The sequence below is a fragment of the Zasmidium cellare genome (genome assembly GCF_010093935.1).
Source record: "Zasmidium cellare ATCC 36951 unplaced genomic scaffold M409scaffold_2, whole genome shotgun sequence".
NCBI classification, from domain to species: Eukaryota; Fungi; Ascomycota; class Dothideomycetes; order Mycosphaerellales; family Mycosphaerellaceae; genus Zasmidium; species Zasmidium cellare.
This window is the reverse complement of record NW_022986946.1, coordinates 69,599-82,255: the sequence shown is the minus strand read 5'-3', so window position 1 is coordinate 82,255 and position 12,657 is coordinate 69,599. Positions and strand designations below refer to the sequence as shown.

The 12,657-nt window shown below is 53.9% G+C and overlaps 6 protein-coding genes across 6 annotated transcripts; 3 read left to right on the top strand and 3 right to left on the bottom strand.

Moving 5' to 3' along the window:
* Window positions 1–1,501: 1,501 nt before the first annotated feature.
* On the bottom strand, window positions 1,502–3,433 carry M409DRAFT_49176 (uncharacterized protein; the record flags this gene model as incomplete). Its single annotated transcript, XM_033811172.1, has 1 exon — window positions 1,502–3,433. One exon carries the CDS (start codon window positions 3,431–3,433, stop codon window positions 1,502–1,504), a length of 1,932 nt encoding a protein of 643 aa, XP_033673512.1.
* Window positions 3,434–4,239: 806 nt separating this feature from the next.
* M409DRAFT_16584 (glycosyltransferase family 21 protein) lies at window positions 4,240–5,910 on the bottom strand (the record flags this gene model as incomplete). The annotated part of the gene is made up of 1 exon (XM_033803677.1): window positions 4,240–5,910. The coding sequence occupies one exon, from the start codon at window positions 5,908–5,910 to the stop codon at window positions 4,240–4,242; it is 1,671 nt and encodes a 556-aa protein (XP_033673511.1).
* A 270-nt stretch (window positions 5,911–6,180) lies between these two features.
* M409DRAFT_49174 (uncharacterized protein) lies at window positions 6,181–8,001 on the top strand (the record flags this gene model as incomplete). Its single annotated transcript, XM_033811171.1, has 1 exon — window positions 6,181–8,001. One exon carries the CDS (start codon window positions 6,181–6,183, stop codon window positions 7,999–8,001), a length of 1,821 nt encoding a protein of 606 aa, XP_033673510.1.
* Window positions 8,002–8,314: 313 nt separating this feature from the next.
* Window positions 8,315–8,629, bottom strand: M409DRAFT_62385 (uncharacterized protein; the record flags this gene model as incomplete). The annotated part of the gene is made up of 3 exons (XM_033815146.1): window positions 8,315–8,340; window positions 8,398–8,447; window positions 8,505–8,629. The coding sequence occupies 3 exons, from the start codon at window positions 8,627–8,629 to the stop codon at window positions 8,315–8,317; spliced, it is 201 nt and encodes a 66-aa protein (XP_033673509.1).
* Window positions 8,630–8,918: 289 nt separating this feature from the next.
* Window positions 8,919–9,335, top strand: M409DRAFT_62384 (uncharacterized protein; the record flags this gene model as incomplete). Its single annotated transcript, XM_033815145.1, has 2 exons — window positions 8,919–9,106; window positions 9,179–9,335. The coding sequence occupies 2 exons, from the start codon at window positions 8,919–8,921 to the stop codon at window positions 9,333–9,335; spliced, it is 345 nt and encodes a 114-aa protein (XP_033673508.1).
* A 551-nt stretch (window positions 9,336–9,886) lies between these two features.
* Window positions 9,887–10,915, top strand: M409DRAFT_49173 (uncharacterized protein; the record flags this gene model as incomplete). Its single annotated transcript, XM_033811170.1, has 1 exon — window positions 9,887–10,915. One exon carries the CDS (start codon window positions 9,887–9,889, stop codon window positions 10,913–10,915), a length of 1,029 nt encoding a protein of 342 aa, XP_033673507.1.
* Window positions 10,916–12,657: the final 1,742 nt, after the last annotated feature.

The following is a 12,657-nucleotide window of genomic DNA, read 5'->3' as shown; positions in this document are numbered from 1 at the left end:
GGGAATAGAGCATTTTGGGGTGGGTGGGATGGTTGGTGTTTTTGGACGGAAGGGATGGTATTTGACACTTTAGGAACCGGTCTGGACTGATTGATTGACCTACTGGCTCATGAGGTAGGTAGTTGTGTATATGCTGCATCTTTTCGATATCCTGTAAGAAGGGGAGATTTGGTCCATTCGACTTTCCTCCTTTGTCCCGAATTCGCACTCACTCACGATACCCCTTATTTTCACCCTTTCCAACGCCAAGGAGTGCATCCTCTGTCCGCTGACCATGATGACGACGACAACAACAATCCTGCCCCATCATGCATGATAGATAAGAGGAATAGATAGTATGCGATTCTATCGCGGAGCTTTTAGTTCTTGCCCTACTCTTCTTTTGTGCCCTTTGCTCGGCCCTGGACGTGGATGTGGATGTAGGTGTGGGTGAGGATGGACTTTTCCCTTTTCCTTTATCTCTGTTTGTCTTCTCTTCTTCTTATTTCCTCTCTACTTGGTCGTTGACGTGGTATAGGGGTGAGGATGTAGATGAAGATGGAGATGGAGATGTGCAGTCTTGATGCTGGCTGGGCTGGATGATGCTAACTGGAGAATGGGGTGGGGATATGAGGGGGACGGTGTTGGGGGTTTGTTCAGATGTTGCGTAGGGTGGATGATTATTTCTGGTTTGTGAGAGGATGGAGGAAGGGGGTTTTGCAAGGGGAAAGGGGTAAGTGGGAGGGGAGGGGAGGACGGAGAGGGGTAGGGAAGGGTGGAGGGCGAGGAGTGAAGAACATTCTAGGGAGGAGATCGTGGGTGAGGGGTGGAGAGCAGGATGGGTGAGAGCGATGTTCGAGGCGAGGATGAGAGGTTTGTAGTTATAGTGGTGTTTGTTTTGGGTTAGAAGAGAGTTGGCCACGACGAGTAACAGACCCTCTAAGTGTGGAAAGCAAGGGACCCTTCGATGGAAGAGAGCAAGGAGCGGGGATGGTAGGGAGGTGAGGTTTTCGAGGTGAACATGGGAGTCTACTTGCTACAGCTCTGTTGCGGTGGAAGAGGAAGAAAGAGAGATTAGAGGCCCAACAGTGAGTGGAATCTTTCAAGAAAAAAACCCCACGACGAGAAGAGGTATTTATTACGGCTTCTTTTTCATTGTGCGATGCTCATTCATACCATCAAAGTTCAGTTTAACAGCCATGCAGAAACCAACATTAACACCAGCATAACACAAATTAGGTCTCTGCTCTTAGAACCGTATTCTCCGTCAGGATGCATTCAATCAACCAATTCTCTGCAGCAAACGTGATTCTCCAACGTCTCATTCATCGCACAGTTGTTACTAGCCCAGACAATCGCCCATACAGCTCTCGTTGCCCTCCTGAGGTTTCCGGGCCAGGCTATGCGGGAGTTCTTCAAAGTCCCCTCATATTCCTCGCATACCCACGAAGTGAGGACCGCGCATCCTGCACGCCACTCCTCATCCAAACTCTCCTCGACCCCGTCCAGCTCGCTATGAGTTTCAAAACGGAATCCCGGCCTTGCATCCCATCGTGGAGAGTTTTGGGGCGAGGGGTTTGAGTGTGGAGAGGCGTTTGAGGAGGAGGGGGAGTTTGGGGGAGTGCGATATGCTGGAGGTGGTGGTGGTGGGCGCTGCAATCATCGTGCCGTTTTGCTGGGCTTGGTCCTGGACTGCCTCGGACGAGGATCTGGTACTCCAGACTTCGTCGTCTTCGACTGGGAGAAGCACGCCGCCGTCGCTGTCGTCGCTGCTCATGGAGCTTGAGCGGCTTCTTGGAATTGCGATGTCGATGATGTTCGACACTTTGTTGACATCGACATCGACATCGATCTCATTGTAGTTGGTGATGGACGAAGCGCAGCTTGTTGGTTGCGTGATGGAAGTCGAAGCCCCTGCAGTCGAGGCGGATTCGATGCTCTGGCCCTCATTCTCTGCCAAAATGCCCGAGGCGCCGTTGAGGTCGAAAACATCTTCCGCAGCCTCTGGTGTGTCTGCGTGGTTGCTTTGCCGCATCAAGACCACTGGCTGAGGCTGAGAAGTCTTCTCCTGAACGCACAGACCACCTGATTCCTCCTGGTGGGCGACGAGGTCTTTCTGGTATTGGAAGACCTGATGGCAGGTAGAGCAGACGGGATGTCTCTCCCTCATATGCGCCTCCAGCGTGCCTGCCTTGCTATTGGCCATCGTCTTCATGCAGACAGGACAGAACGCAGGACTCTTAGCATTCTCCGTACCCTGATGTCCAGTAGCCCGATGATGCTGCTCCAGACATCCTGGATCTCTGACTTTCAACCCGCAGCGACAGGTCACAGTGTGAGGGTTGACGACGGCAGAGGAGCTGATGTTCCTGAGATGGCCCGTTGATCTCTGATGCGAGAGGAACGCGGCGTTGTCCTTGAAGGTGAGGAAGCAGGAGCAGATGACCATGTGCTCCGACGCGCGGATGTGGTTCAGGAGGGCTCTGAAGTCGTCGAAGTGGGCAGCGCAGCGGCATTGACATTGTGCGATGTTGAGCTCTGAGTGTTTGTGTTGGGCTTGTTTGAGATGTGCCGTGACAGTGGCGACGACGTTCACCTCGCTGGCAAGTGCGATATGTTGATCTGGGCCATTCGCTTTCAGGAGGCCATCAAGCTCCAAACAGTTCATGCCAGTCTTGCACTTGCCACTTTCGAGATGTGTCAGCAACACTGCAGGAGAGCTGAATGGCCCATCACATCGCTCCGAGAAAGGACAACCAAGATGGCGGGATGGGTCATGTTTGACCTTGAACTTGTGGCCCCTGAGGACGAACAGGGCGCTGGAGTCGAGAACGCAGTCGTCGCAGCGGAGTTGGCGGCATTCGTCGACACTGGGGATGATGACATTTTTGTCACGACGCCCGAGGGCGATCTGCACGGCGGCGTGGCCGTGGCCTTGGGAGTGGTCATCCAGAGCCAGCTGAGACGGAAAGTTGGTCTCGCAGGCGACGCAGGCAATGCCGCTGTGGTGGAAGACGTTGCGGTTGTGTTCTTGGTGGAGGTCGTATGTGGCGAAGAAGACGTCGTGAGACTTGCAGTAGCAGTGTCCCTCAGTCATCTGGTGTTTCTTGGCCCTGTAGTCGTTGGCGAAGTGCTGGCGGCAGGTGGTGCATGCTGGGTGTTTGTCGTTCAGGTGAGCTTGGACGCCCCCGACGCTGGCGAGCTTGCGATCGCAGAGTGGGCAGGGGTGAGTCGACATTGTCGGTGCTTGAGGGTTGGGGTTGGATGTGTCTTGGAGTTGACTGTGTCTTGAACTTGACTGTGATTGAAGTTGACTGTGTCTTGCAGTTGACTGTGTCTTGCAGTTGACTGTGCTTGAAGTTGGCTGTGGGCGTAGCTTTGTTTGAATGTGTATGATGTGAGAAGTCGTGTCTGACCGAGGATGTTTGATGTTGAAAGGGTTTGTTTGGTGCATGGAGGAATTTCTCCTCGAGTCGACACCCACCGTGACATATATACGCCCTTTTCCATCCACCCACCAGCCAAGAACCAAACAACCTTCTGCACCGCCTCTATGTTCAAAAATTGTTCTGATACAGAACCATGGGTAGAAATTCGTTTCCGGAGAAAGAAACAGTCCTGCGCGGTCTTGGCTTGAAAGTGGTCAGCAATGGAGAAAATCTCTCACTGGACGGGTGGTGCTATTCTTGTCGCGGAGACTAAACGACGACAGATGGTCAGCAGAGAGAAACATATCGCACTGGCTACCGATAATGTCCTTCATTCGCTGCGCCTTGGAGCTGTCATTCGACGACCACCGGTGAATTTCTTTCGAAGCCGTGCTGTTTTGGTAGATGCTTCCCAGCGAAAGCCGCCCGGCCTCACAGCACCAGCATGGATATCACCATATCACCAAGGAATTTTTATGTTTCAAGGTCATGGAAGATGCGGTCGTTCAGGCTGGGCAAACTTTTTGGATGACCCAGATCCGGAAGGTGTCATGTGAAAAGCCAAGAATTCTACTGGCTAGCGGGCTTCAGCCTTCTGGCCCAAGCTTTTGCTCTGCAGCGCAGTGCAATTCTGATGACACTCGCTCGGGTTTTGGAAAATGTTTACTCTTGGTCGTTGGCGAAACATCATACGTGGCCTGAGTTAATATGGGTCTTGACCAAGTTGCACGATTTGGTCGCCGTGTCATGATTCTTCACCATAGCCAGGCACAGGTTTGTGACTTGAAGGAATTTGGCCAATAGTCGAAATGTTTTCATATTCTCTGGACACTCAGTCGTTTCTAGCTTTACCGTTCGCGCGAGTGGTTGCGCCGTTCTGAGTCGTCGCTTCCTCTCCGCCGTCGATTTCGTGCACTTTCATGTCCAGCCCAACCCAGAACTTCTTCCCTCGCCACTCGACTCTGGTACCAGCCCAAAATGCCCAGACCCATATAGGTAATGCTAAGCTTTCCCGACCCAGCCAAGCTAACAACCACTCTCCAAACGGACGTCTGCTACCGGACTTTGGTGGTCGCGCGAAGAAGGGTGTATCATCGTCGACTTCGATCGATGCTCCGGAATGTAGCTTTTGGTAGAGCGTCCTATCCATGAGACACCAGATGGAGACGCTCAGCAGCCAGAACCAGGCGAAAGTCGCCCACGTTTGTGGTATGCCGAAAAGGTTGTGGAAGAGAGGTAATGTGGAGGCAGCAAAAGCGCCATAGGCCGAACAGAGGAAGCTTTCGGTCCCAGGTTCGACAAGGGTAGCCAGGGTGACAGTAAACTTTCTCACCCTCAACCACCGCACTCTCCTGCTCCAGTACTCGCGGATGCTCATGTTGGCCATGGGTTGGAAGGCGAGATCGCCAAAGCACAGAGCATGCTTACCCAACTTCTCACCCTGCTTCTCTGCAGAAGTTTCCTTCTTCCAGAGCAAGTCGCCAATCAGGTGATCTTCGCAGATGTTCTGGCTGAAGTAGTCAATTCCAGCGTTGTCTGTGAGGCTGTTGAGATGACTTCGCCGAAACATGGTACTCTTGCCAACGATGCATGGTGCGATGAGCACAGTGTTGATGGCAGTGTAGAATTTGGGGTGGGCAGACGACATAAAGAGCTCCTCGAACCTGCCTCCCCCGACGGAGAATGCTGTGCGCTCAGAGGCGTGCTGCACCGTCGCCGTGGCTGAACTTGTCGTCCGTATCTGGGCGTCTGCACCCACACCGTTGCCATTCAACAGCCCTTGTGACTCTTCGCCTGTCGTGGAGCCAACAATGTCTACCACCAGTGGAAGCTGATGTACCAGCTTGTATTTCGGCTTCACTCCATCTCCTTCCAACTTGTTCACCATCCTCCCACACACGCCTTTGGCAACCCACACATTGCAATCGATGACCCAGATGATATCTCCCACAGCCTCCCGATATGCACGACTCATATTGCGGATCTTGGGGTTTGGGCCAAGCTGAAGCTCGCCATCCTTCAAAGCCTCATCCTCCTCTTCCAGCAGAAGCTGAGCATCGTAGCTCGCGTAGTCCTCCAGCAGCCGCTTGACCACAGGCATTGACGGATCTTCCCGATCAGATATGCAGAATCTGAGGTGTAGCTTGTCCTTGGGGTAGTCCTGGAGGAATGTCGATGCCAAGCAATCGTAGAGTCGTGGTTCCAGGCCTTTCACCGGCCGGATAATGGTGACATGGGGGTGATCCTGTAGCTTTGCTCGTGGTCTGGGTGAGGAGTAATGTCGTCGTATCTGGGTGTACCCGATGCAGCAGACCAAGACCACCGTGCAGTACCAGACCAGGCATGCGACGGCAGCCACGTAGGCTATCTGGGAGGTGGCATTGTCGTGTGGGGAGACGATTGTCTCGGCGACGGCATTTGTCGGTGGCATGCGCCGGATATCGCTCGTTAATGAGGGTATTGAAAGGTCATCGTCGCCAAATTCGAGAGTCCCAAAAGGCATTTCGGGAACACGTGCCGGCGCGAGGGCGGCGCGTGAAGCCGAGGCCGCCGATCCCCACTCTCGCGCAGCATTGTTTACCTTGTCGCCATCAACATTCGTACCTTGAGCATTACGCGACGACGACAATCTGATTTCGGGAGTTTCGGAGTTGGTGATCGCGTAACGATGAATAGCAGCAGCAACATGCAGTCCAGCCCGCCCGCACGCGCCTTTCCGCGCCCGTCGTCGCCCTCCAATTCCGACTATTCCCTTGATCTGGGCGCGTTGGACATGGACACGCAGTCGGATCTGGACATTCCCAAGCAAAAGGTCGAGCGCGTCTTCTCTGAGGATATCGACGGCCCGAGCGACTTCACTCAGAACATGGACATGTGGATGCGGGGAGGAACCATGTCCAAGGGCACGCTGAGGGGATCGAGGAAGATGCCACGGCCGATTCAGGAAGAGGATGAAGCACAGCACAATGATCACCTTGCTGTCCCAGAGGCAGGCGATGCAGAGGAGAAGACGGAGAGCCACCATACACCGGACAGCAGCCCACCCAAGGTGTCTGTCTTGGACCAGACGACACACGAGGACCAATTCAGCTCAGAATGGCACACCCACGGCTCGCATTCCACTCCTGTCCCACCCGTACACAAGCAATTCTTACAGCCCACGGTCGAGGACTACTACAGCGAATTGACTCCAGCACATCGCACGCCAGGCCAATATACTCGTGGTCGACCTCCGCAAAAGCATTCGCCGGCGAAGGATGAGGACTCCACACCTGGTCGCGCTTCCAGCCCCACGCTTTCCCCAGTCCGCTCGCCCATCATCCAGCGCACTGCAGGTCAGGATGAAGACTATCCTGATGAGGAGAAACACGAGCTTGAGAGACAGCTCAGCGCATTGTCGGCCAAATGCCAGCAACTCGAGCATCTCAATGACGCACTTGGCCAAGCACTGGACGAAGACCGCCGCATTCGCAAACAGGAAGCTGCTGATCATGAGGCGAAATTGGCTGAAGCTGCCCGACGTGAGCGCGATTTGGCTGAGATGAAGGAGGCTGCCTACCAACACAACGACGGCTTCCGACGAGAGTTTGGGGATTTGAAAGAGAAGCTTCGCGAGCAGGAGAGACAGGCAGAGACAGAGCGAGTTGGTAACGAGGACTCGAAGCAAGATCTCCAGGCAGAGTTGCTGCGACTTCGGGAGAGGATGGAAGTAGACAAGATGGAACACAACCAGCAGATTAGAGCACTCGAGCAAGACCTCGAGCTGGCGCGACGTGGAAGAGACAATGCCGAAGAGACGGCAAGGGTGCATCGTGAAGAGCTTGAAGAGCAGAATGAGATTCACCAGGAAGAAGTGGCTCGGTTCAGAGAAGAGTTGAAGGATGCCAGGGATACCCAAACTGCTGTCAAGATGCTGGAGGCTCGTTTGAAAGAGGCCAATGAGCACATGGCGACGCTAAGAGCTGCGAACGGCGAGGCGAACAAGACGATTCTCAGTTTGCGAGCGAAGCTCTCCAAAGCGAAGCAGGGTAATGATGAAGAGACTCAAGTCGCAGTAGCTGATCGCAGTCGTGCTGTTGAATTCGCTGCAAACCTTCAACGCCAACTCCACGAGCTCAAGCAGCAGCTCAAAGATGAGCAGTCCGCACATGAAGAGGAGATGGAGCAGCTCAAGTGGAGACACGCCCAGGGAAGAGAGACATCTCAAGACGAGCTCGAAGTCGTCCGTGCAGAACTCGAAGCCAAACAAACCGAGCTCAACGAAGCCATCCTCGAACGCGACGAAGCTAAGGACAGCCTCCAATCACGAGAATCGACCGAGGCAGACTTACAAGCCGAAATCGACGACATGAAGCTCGTCAACGCGGAACTCGATGCTAGGATCACGGAGAAGATGCAGCGGCGGGAGAAGTACTGGCGCGAGAAGCTCGAGGAGGCGGATAAGGAGCGGGCGTTGATGGCGAAAGCGTTGTTGCATCAATGGGGGAGGGAGGAGGTGGGGATTGAGAGCCCCCAGATGTATGCTTATAAGTATTTGAAGAAGGGGAGTATCCCGGTGGAGACGTCGCCGAGCAAGGCGACGGTCGTGGGTTGATGGGTGGTTGTTCTCGTCAAGTTGAGCGTCCTGTCTTCGACGGTCGATGGTTGAAGATGGCAAGAGCTGCCAAAACATGAGGGAACGCCAGTCAGTTCGGCTTAGAGATTGGCCATCTCAATAACACTTTTATTCCCAAGTATATTGACCTTGCAGCCTCTCAAAAGCCACGACACCTTCATCGCGTCCCTTAGAACTCCAGACTCCATCGCTAAAAGTGAGAGCATCCTCCTCATCGTTATGCCATTTTGCCGTCTCCCATCTCCTTGAACCCCCAAACCTCTTTCAATCCCACAGCTTCATATTTCCCATCTTACTGCCCCAAAACCTTCAAATCCTCTACACCACTCATTAGCACAACTTCCCTCAACACCCTCAATCTCAATTAATACGTACTCTGCTGCGTCAGGAGTAACCCATAGCGCTTCTTCAGCGTAACTCGGTGGCTGTATCACTTAAATCAGTACCACATCCTCAGACCAAGAGCGCATGATGTGTCTTACCGCGAGTACTTGTCGTCAGGAGAAAACCTGGCGGGGTGCGCGGACTTGGTGACCTCGCCCTCGGCGATTTTCTTGAGGGTATAGTTGCGCTTGCCGGCGGCGTCGAGGGTGTACATGAGATGCATTTTCGGTAGCGGTTTTCCGGGTTGTTGTTGGGATGCTTGATGGCGATTGGTGTCGTGCGTGAGGATACGATGTGAGGGAGGGTGAAGTCTGAGAAATCTCAAGATTGCGGAGAAAAGATCTCGTCGCTCGGTGGTGTTCGGCCCGCGCCGCACTTCGATGTCTTGGCGCTCATGACGATGGCTCTCAGGTAGCTTCTGACAGCTGTGAACATTCACTTACCTCAACTCACCAAGCCAGCCCTCATTCCCATCCTCCACCTCCACCACCTCCACCACCTCCAACAACTAAATGTACCTCCTCCTCCTAATAGGTCTGCTCAGCAGCACAACCCTAGCGCAATTCTTCAACTTCGGCAACATGTTCAACCAACAACACCAACAAGCCGAACCGCAAAACATGCCCTCCGACTCGGACTGGTACCAGGGTCAATACGAGGGAGCGCGGTGCGACAAGTACCTGTGTCCTCATACATTATCGTGAGCACCGCAATACCCCAATCCAATGCCTTCTGTCTGCGTCGAACTATCTGGCTAACGTTTATGTTATAGATGCGTCCACTTCCCACACCACTGCCCCTGCGCGTTCCCGGCCGTCGAGGATAAAGTCGAGTTTGGGGAGGGGAGTATGGTTTGTGCGAGTAAAGGGGGGTATAAAACTGGGGAGGCGGCGAGGAAGATTGAGTTGGCCAGGAAGGGGTTGCTTTGAGAGTGAGGCTCGATAGGATGTGTACGATTATGGGTTTTATGAATTGAATGATTGAAGAGAAGAGGAATGGATGTTTTCTGTTCATGCCATGTTACAGGACCGTGCCGCTGGAAAGCGCGTAGTGGCAAGGAATACCAGACGCAGGAGGCTTGATGGAAGATGAGTGAATCACACTGAGACGGGGCGACGCTTCTGGCTGATAGGCGTTTTAAGGGTTCGTTGATTCGAGAACATCGAGCTGAGACAACACTGTTTGTAGGCTTGACCAGCTTGTTCGCCTTCACTTGTTTCAGAAGCTCTCCTTTTGCAGGTGAATTTGACAACTTTGGCAGTTCTGCGACAAGCTCTCTCATACATCAAGTTCCCTCTTTCGCTTCGACATCCCCACCGCCGCCACCACCACTACACATCGCAACAGGAACACACTCCACAACAATCAGCATCACGGGACCCTGCGACATTGCACATACGACAGGCCTTTCACTCATTCTGTAAGGCGCCTGAATCGTTCAGCTCGACCTCTCACTAACACAACCAGCATCTCGCCCGCTATGGACGCCTCCCCGTTCAAGAAGCTGCCTGCCGAGACTCGCAACAAGATCTACGAACTCGTGATCGGCACACGACCTTCCAAGAAGGCCACGAACATCGGCAAAGCGTGCCAAGTCTCGATCGCCCGCGTATGCAAGCAGATGCGGGCGGAGACTCTACCCATGTGCTTCTCCAACATCACGGCGCGGATCAACGTCGTCAGCAACTTCGCCCTGCCCTTCAATCACAAGCACGAAACCGCCGGTCTCGACCACCACTGGGGCCCTTGCCGTGCGTCATTCCTCAAGGGAGCCTCCAACATCATGGCGGTGGCTCAGCGCATCGGCATGCATCCTCAGGCTTGCTACGATGGCGTCGCCCGACTGAATCTGCGCATCATCCTCGATGCTGAGGACTATGAGTTTGGACTGGCGTGGCAGGTCTGGGAACCGCATCTGCGGGAGTTGGCGAGAGCTCTCGACCAGCGGGACCTCGACGGTGGGCGACTTTGTGTACGAGTGGAGTACCATACCTTCAGCGTGGAAGAGAAGAAGGTAATACCGCAACATTTGAGGATGGCGTTCGAGGGGCTGGGCTTGAGACTCGATGAGGTGAGGTGCCTTCTGGACAGGGATTTGAAGCTCGAGATGGACAACCTGCGCAAGGAGTGGCGTGACTTGTTGGCAAGACAGGCCGCAGCAAAGGAGGTCGCAGCGAAGGAGACCGCCCGTGAGAGACGGCTACGTCTTGAAGCTCAGCAATGGTGGCGACCGTGGTCTTTTTACTTGGACCTTGAGCGTGTGGAATTCGATGATCCCATCAAGGCCATAGTGTTCAGTCGGGCACCTTTCGTGCACTCAGCAGCACTTGCTCGGGGTGAAGATGTCGGAAACCTGGACGACGAGCAGCCGGGCTACATAGGTCCAGGCTGGACATTCTGCGGCGGCGGTGGGAATCTCGTTCCTCCTCTTTGGCTGCCATCGGATAGTGTCCACCCTCTACTGCAACAGTACCGCGAAGAGATGCTCGCTGGCTTGGAGAAGGAGTGAGATAGGGGCACGCTGGGCAGCAGGGCAGGCATGGACGGGACTCTCGGCGATGCAGATGCGCCGACCATCGAACTGCGCAAGAGGAAGGTTGCTACATCACGGGCAGAATACACCGTCTGACCACCCTAAAAAGGTCGCATCGGGTGGGTCTCGCGGTTTGTAACATAGGGCTTTGTCGCAGGATACCACGCCAACCATACCTCTATCAAGAAGTTGTACATCTCGGTGCAACCACCTTTCGTCACCTACGACCTTGCGCCTCAACGTCTCCTTCTCGGCGAAATCAGACAGTGCTATGCGGCTGGACAAGATCACCGCTGTTGGGAGGCTTGGATGGTGTGTGCATTGTGTATCCACTGTTGGTATGACTGCAGTAGCACTGCTTGGTGGACGAGGTGGGTGTACGTGGACATGGACATGGACTTTCTCATCGCTTCACCCGCAGCTGATTCCAGACCACCTTCTCGACTTGGCTATCAAGAGCTGGCTAAGTAACACCATAAGCGGATCGTCCATGGATCCTGGAATCAGGCATGTCTCTCAAACGCAGTAAGCACGCACTCCTAGACTTATATCCACTCAACGGGCCTAAATACTCACTAGTCGCACGTAGCTCGCTATGTCAACTTCAATAGGAAACCCTCCCCCGCAACCCCATCCTAACAGGGCCTTCCGTTCCTCAACAACCTGCTCGTACAATCTCCCTGTTGTACATTCTGATCCCACCGACTAAAACTCCCTACAATCCACTTGAAGCGAAGATCTTATGAAGCGCATACACGGCTTACGAAATATTAATGTGCATGTCGACGGCATCAGCTCCGCAGTGGCGGATGAGATGGATTCTTCAGATCCGGCTGCAGTCAGCTTGCCAATCTGGCTGCGGGCTGACGGCGATGATTTCCTCCGCGGGCAGGATCGATTCGGTGCTGATGTTGGTTGCTCTGGAAATTTGCCTAGATTGAAAACGGGAAGTGTTGGATGGAGCGGGCGTCGTTGGCGGAAGAAGGGCTGGGTTGTGTTGATTGCATGGTCGGGTATGTGTTTTGTGGTGGGGAGTGTTGCAATTCAGATGGAATGGCCCTTGCTGCTACCCAGGGCTATTCAGAATGGCGCTGCACGCTTCCTGGTCGTCTACAAATGTGGCTTCTTAGTGGTCGACCCTAGGCTTCAGCCTGAAAGCGGTATACGGTAGGATCTCAGTGCAATAACCACATACACATGACGTACTCGCGACGCAACTCGCAAATAGGCGACCCCCATCCCAATTCACGCTGATGACCTTACCCAAACCGTCGAAAGTACCAACAACAACATCACAACACAAGCAACCGAGCAGATCAGAAAATAATCCCCCAAAATATCTCCGCCATCCATCCCATCCATCCCATCCATCCCATCCTCCCAGGAACCAAAACTATTTCTCCGCGCCCGAGAACCCTTTTTCGATTAAGTTCGGCCGGCGCAGGGTGGCCCGCCTAACGACATCTTTTGCGCATGAAGGAGCCGAACTAAAGAAAGGCTATTTTACGCGGAGGGCTTGGTGAGGGCTTGTTTTTTGATGAGATGAGGTTGGGAGGAGGTAGGAGAGGGAGGTAGGTTTTAGTGTGGGGTGTGTTTGGGCGGGCGGGCGGGCGAACTGGTTCGTTGTTTTTGTGGGTTCTTTTCACGTGGTCTTGGGATGGTCTGGAGATAAGGGTTCGCTTTTGTGCGAGGGAAGTGGTGGGGTTTTCGAGTTGGTT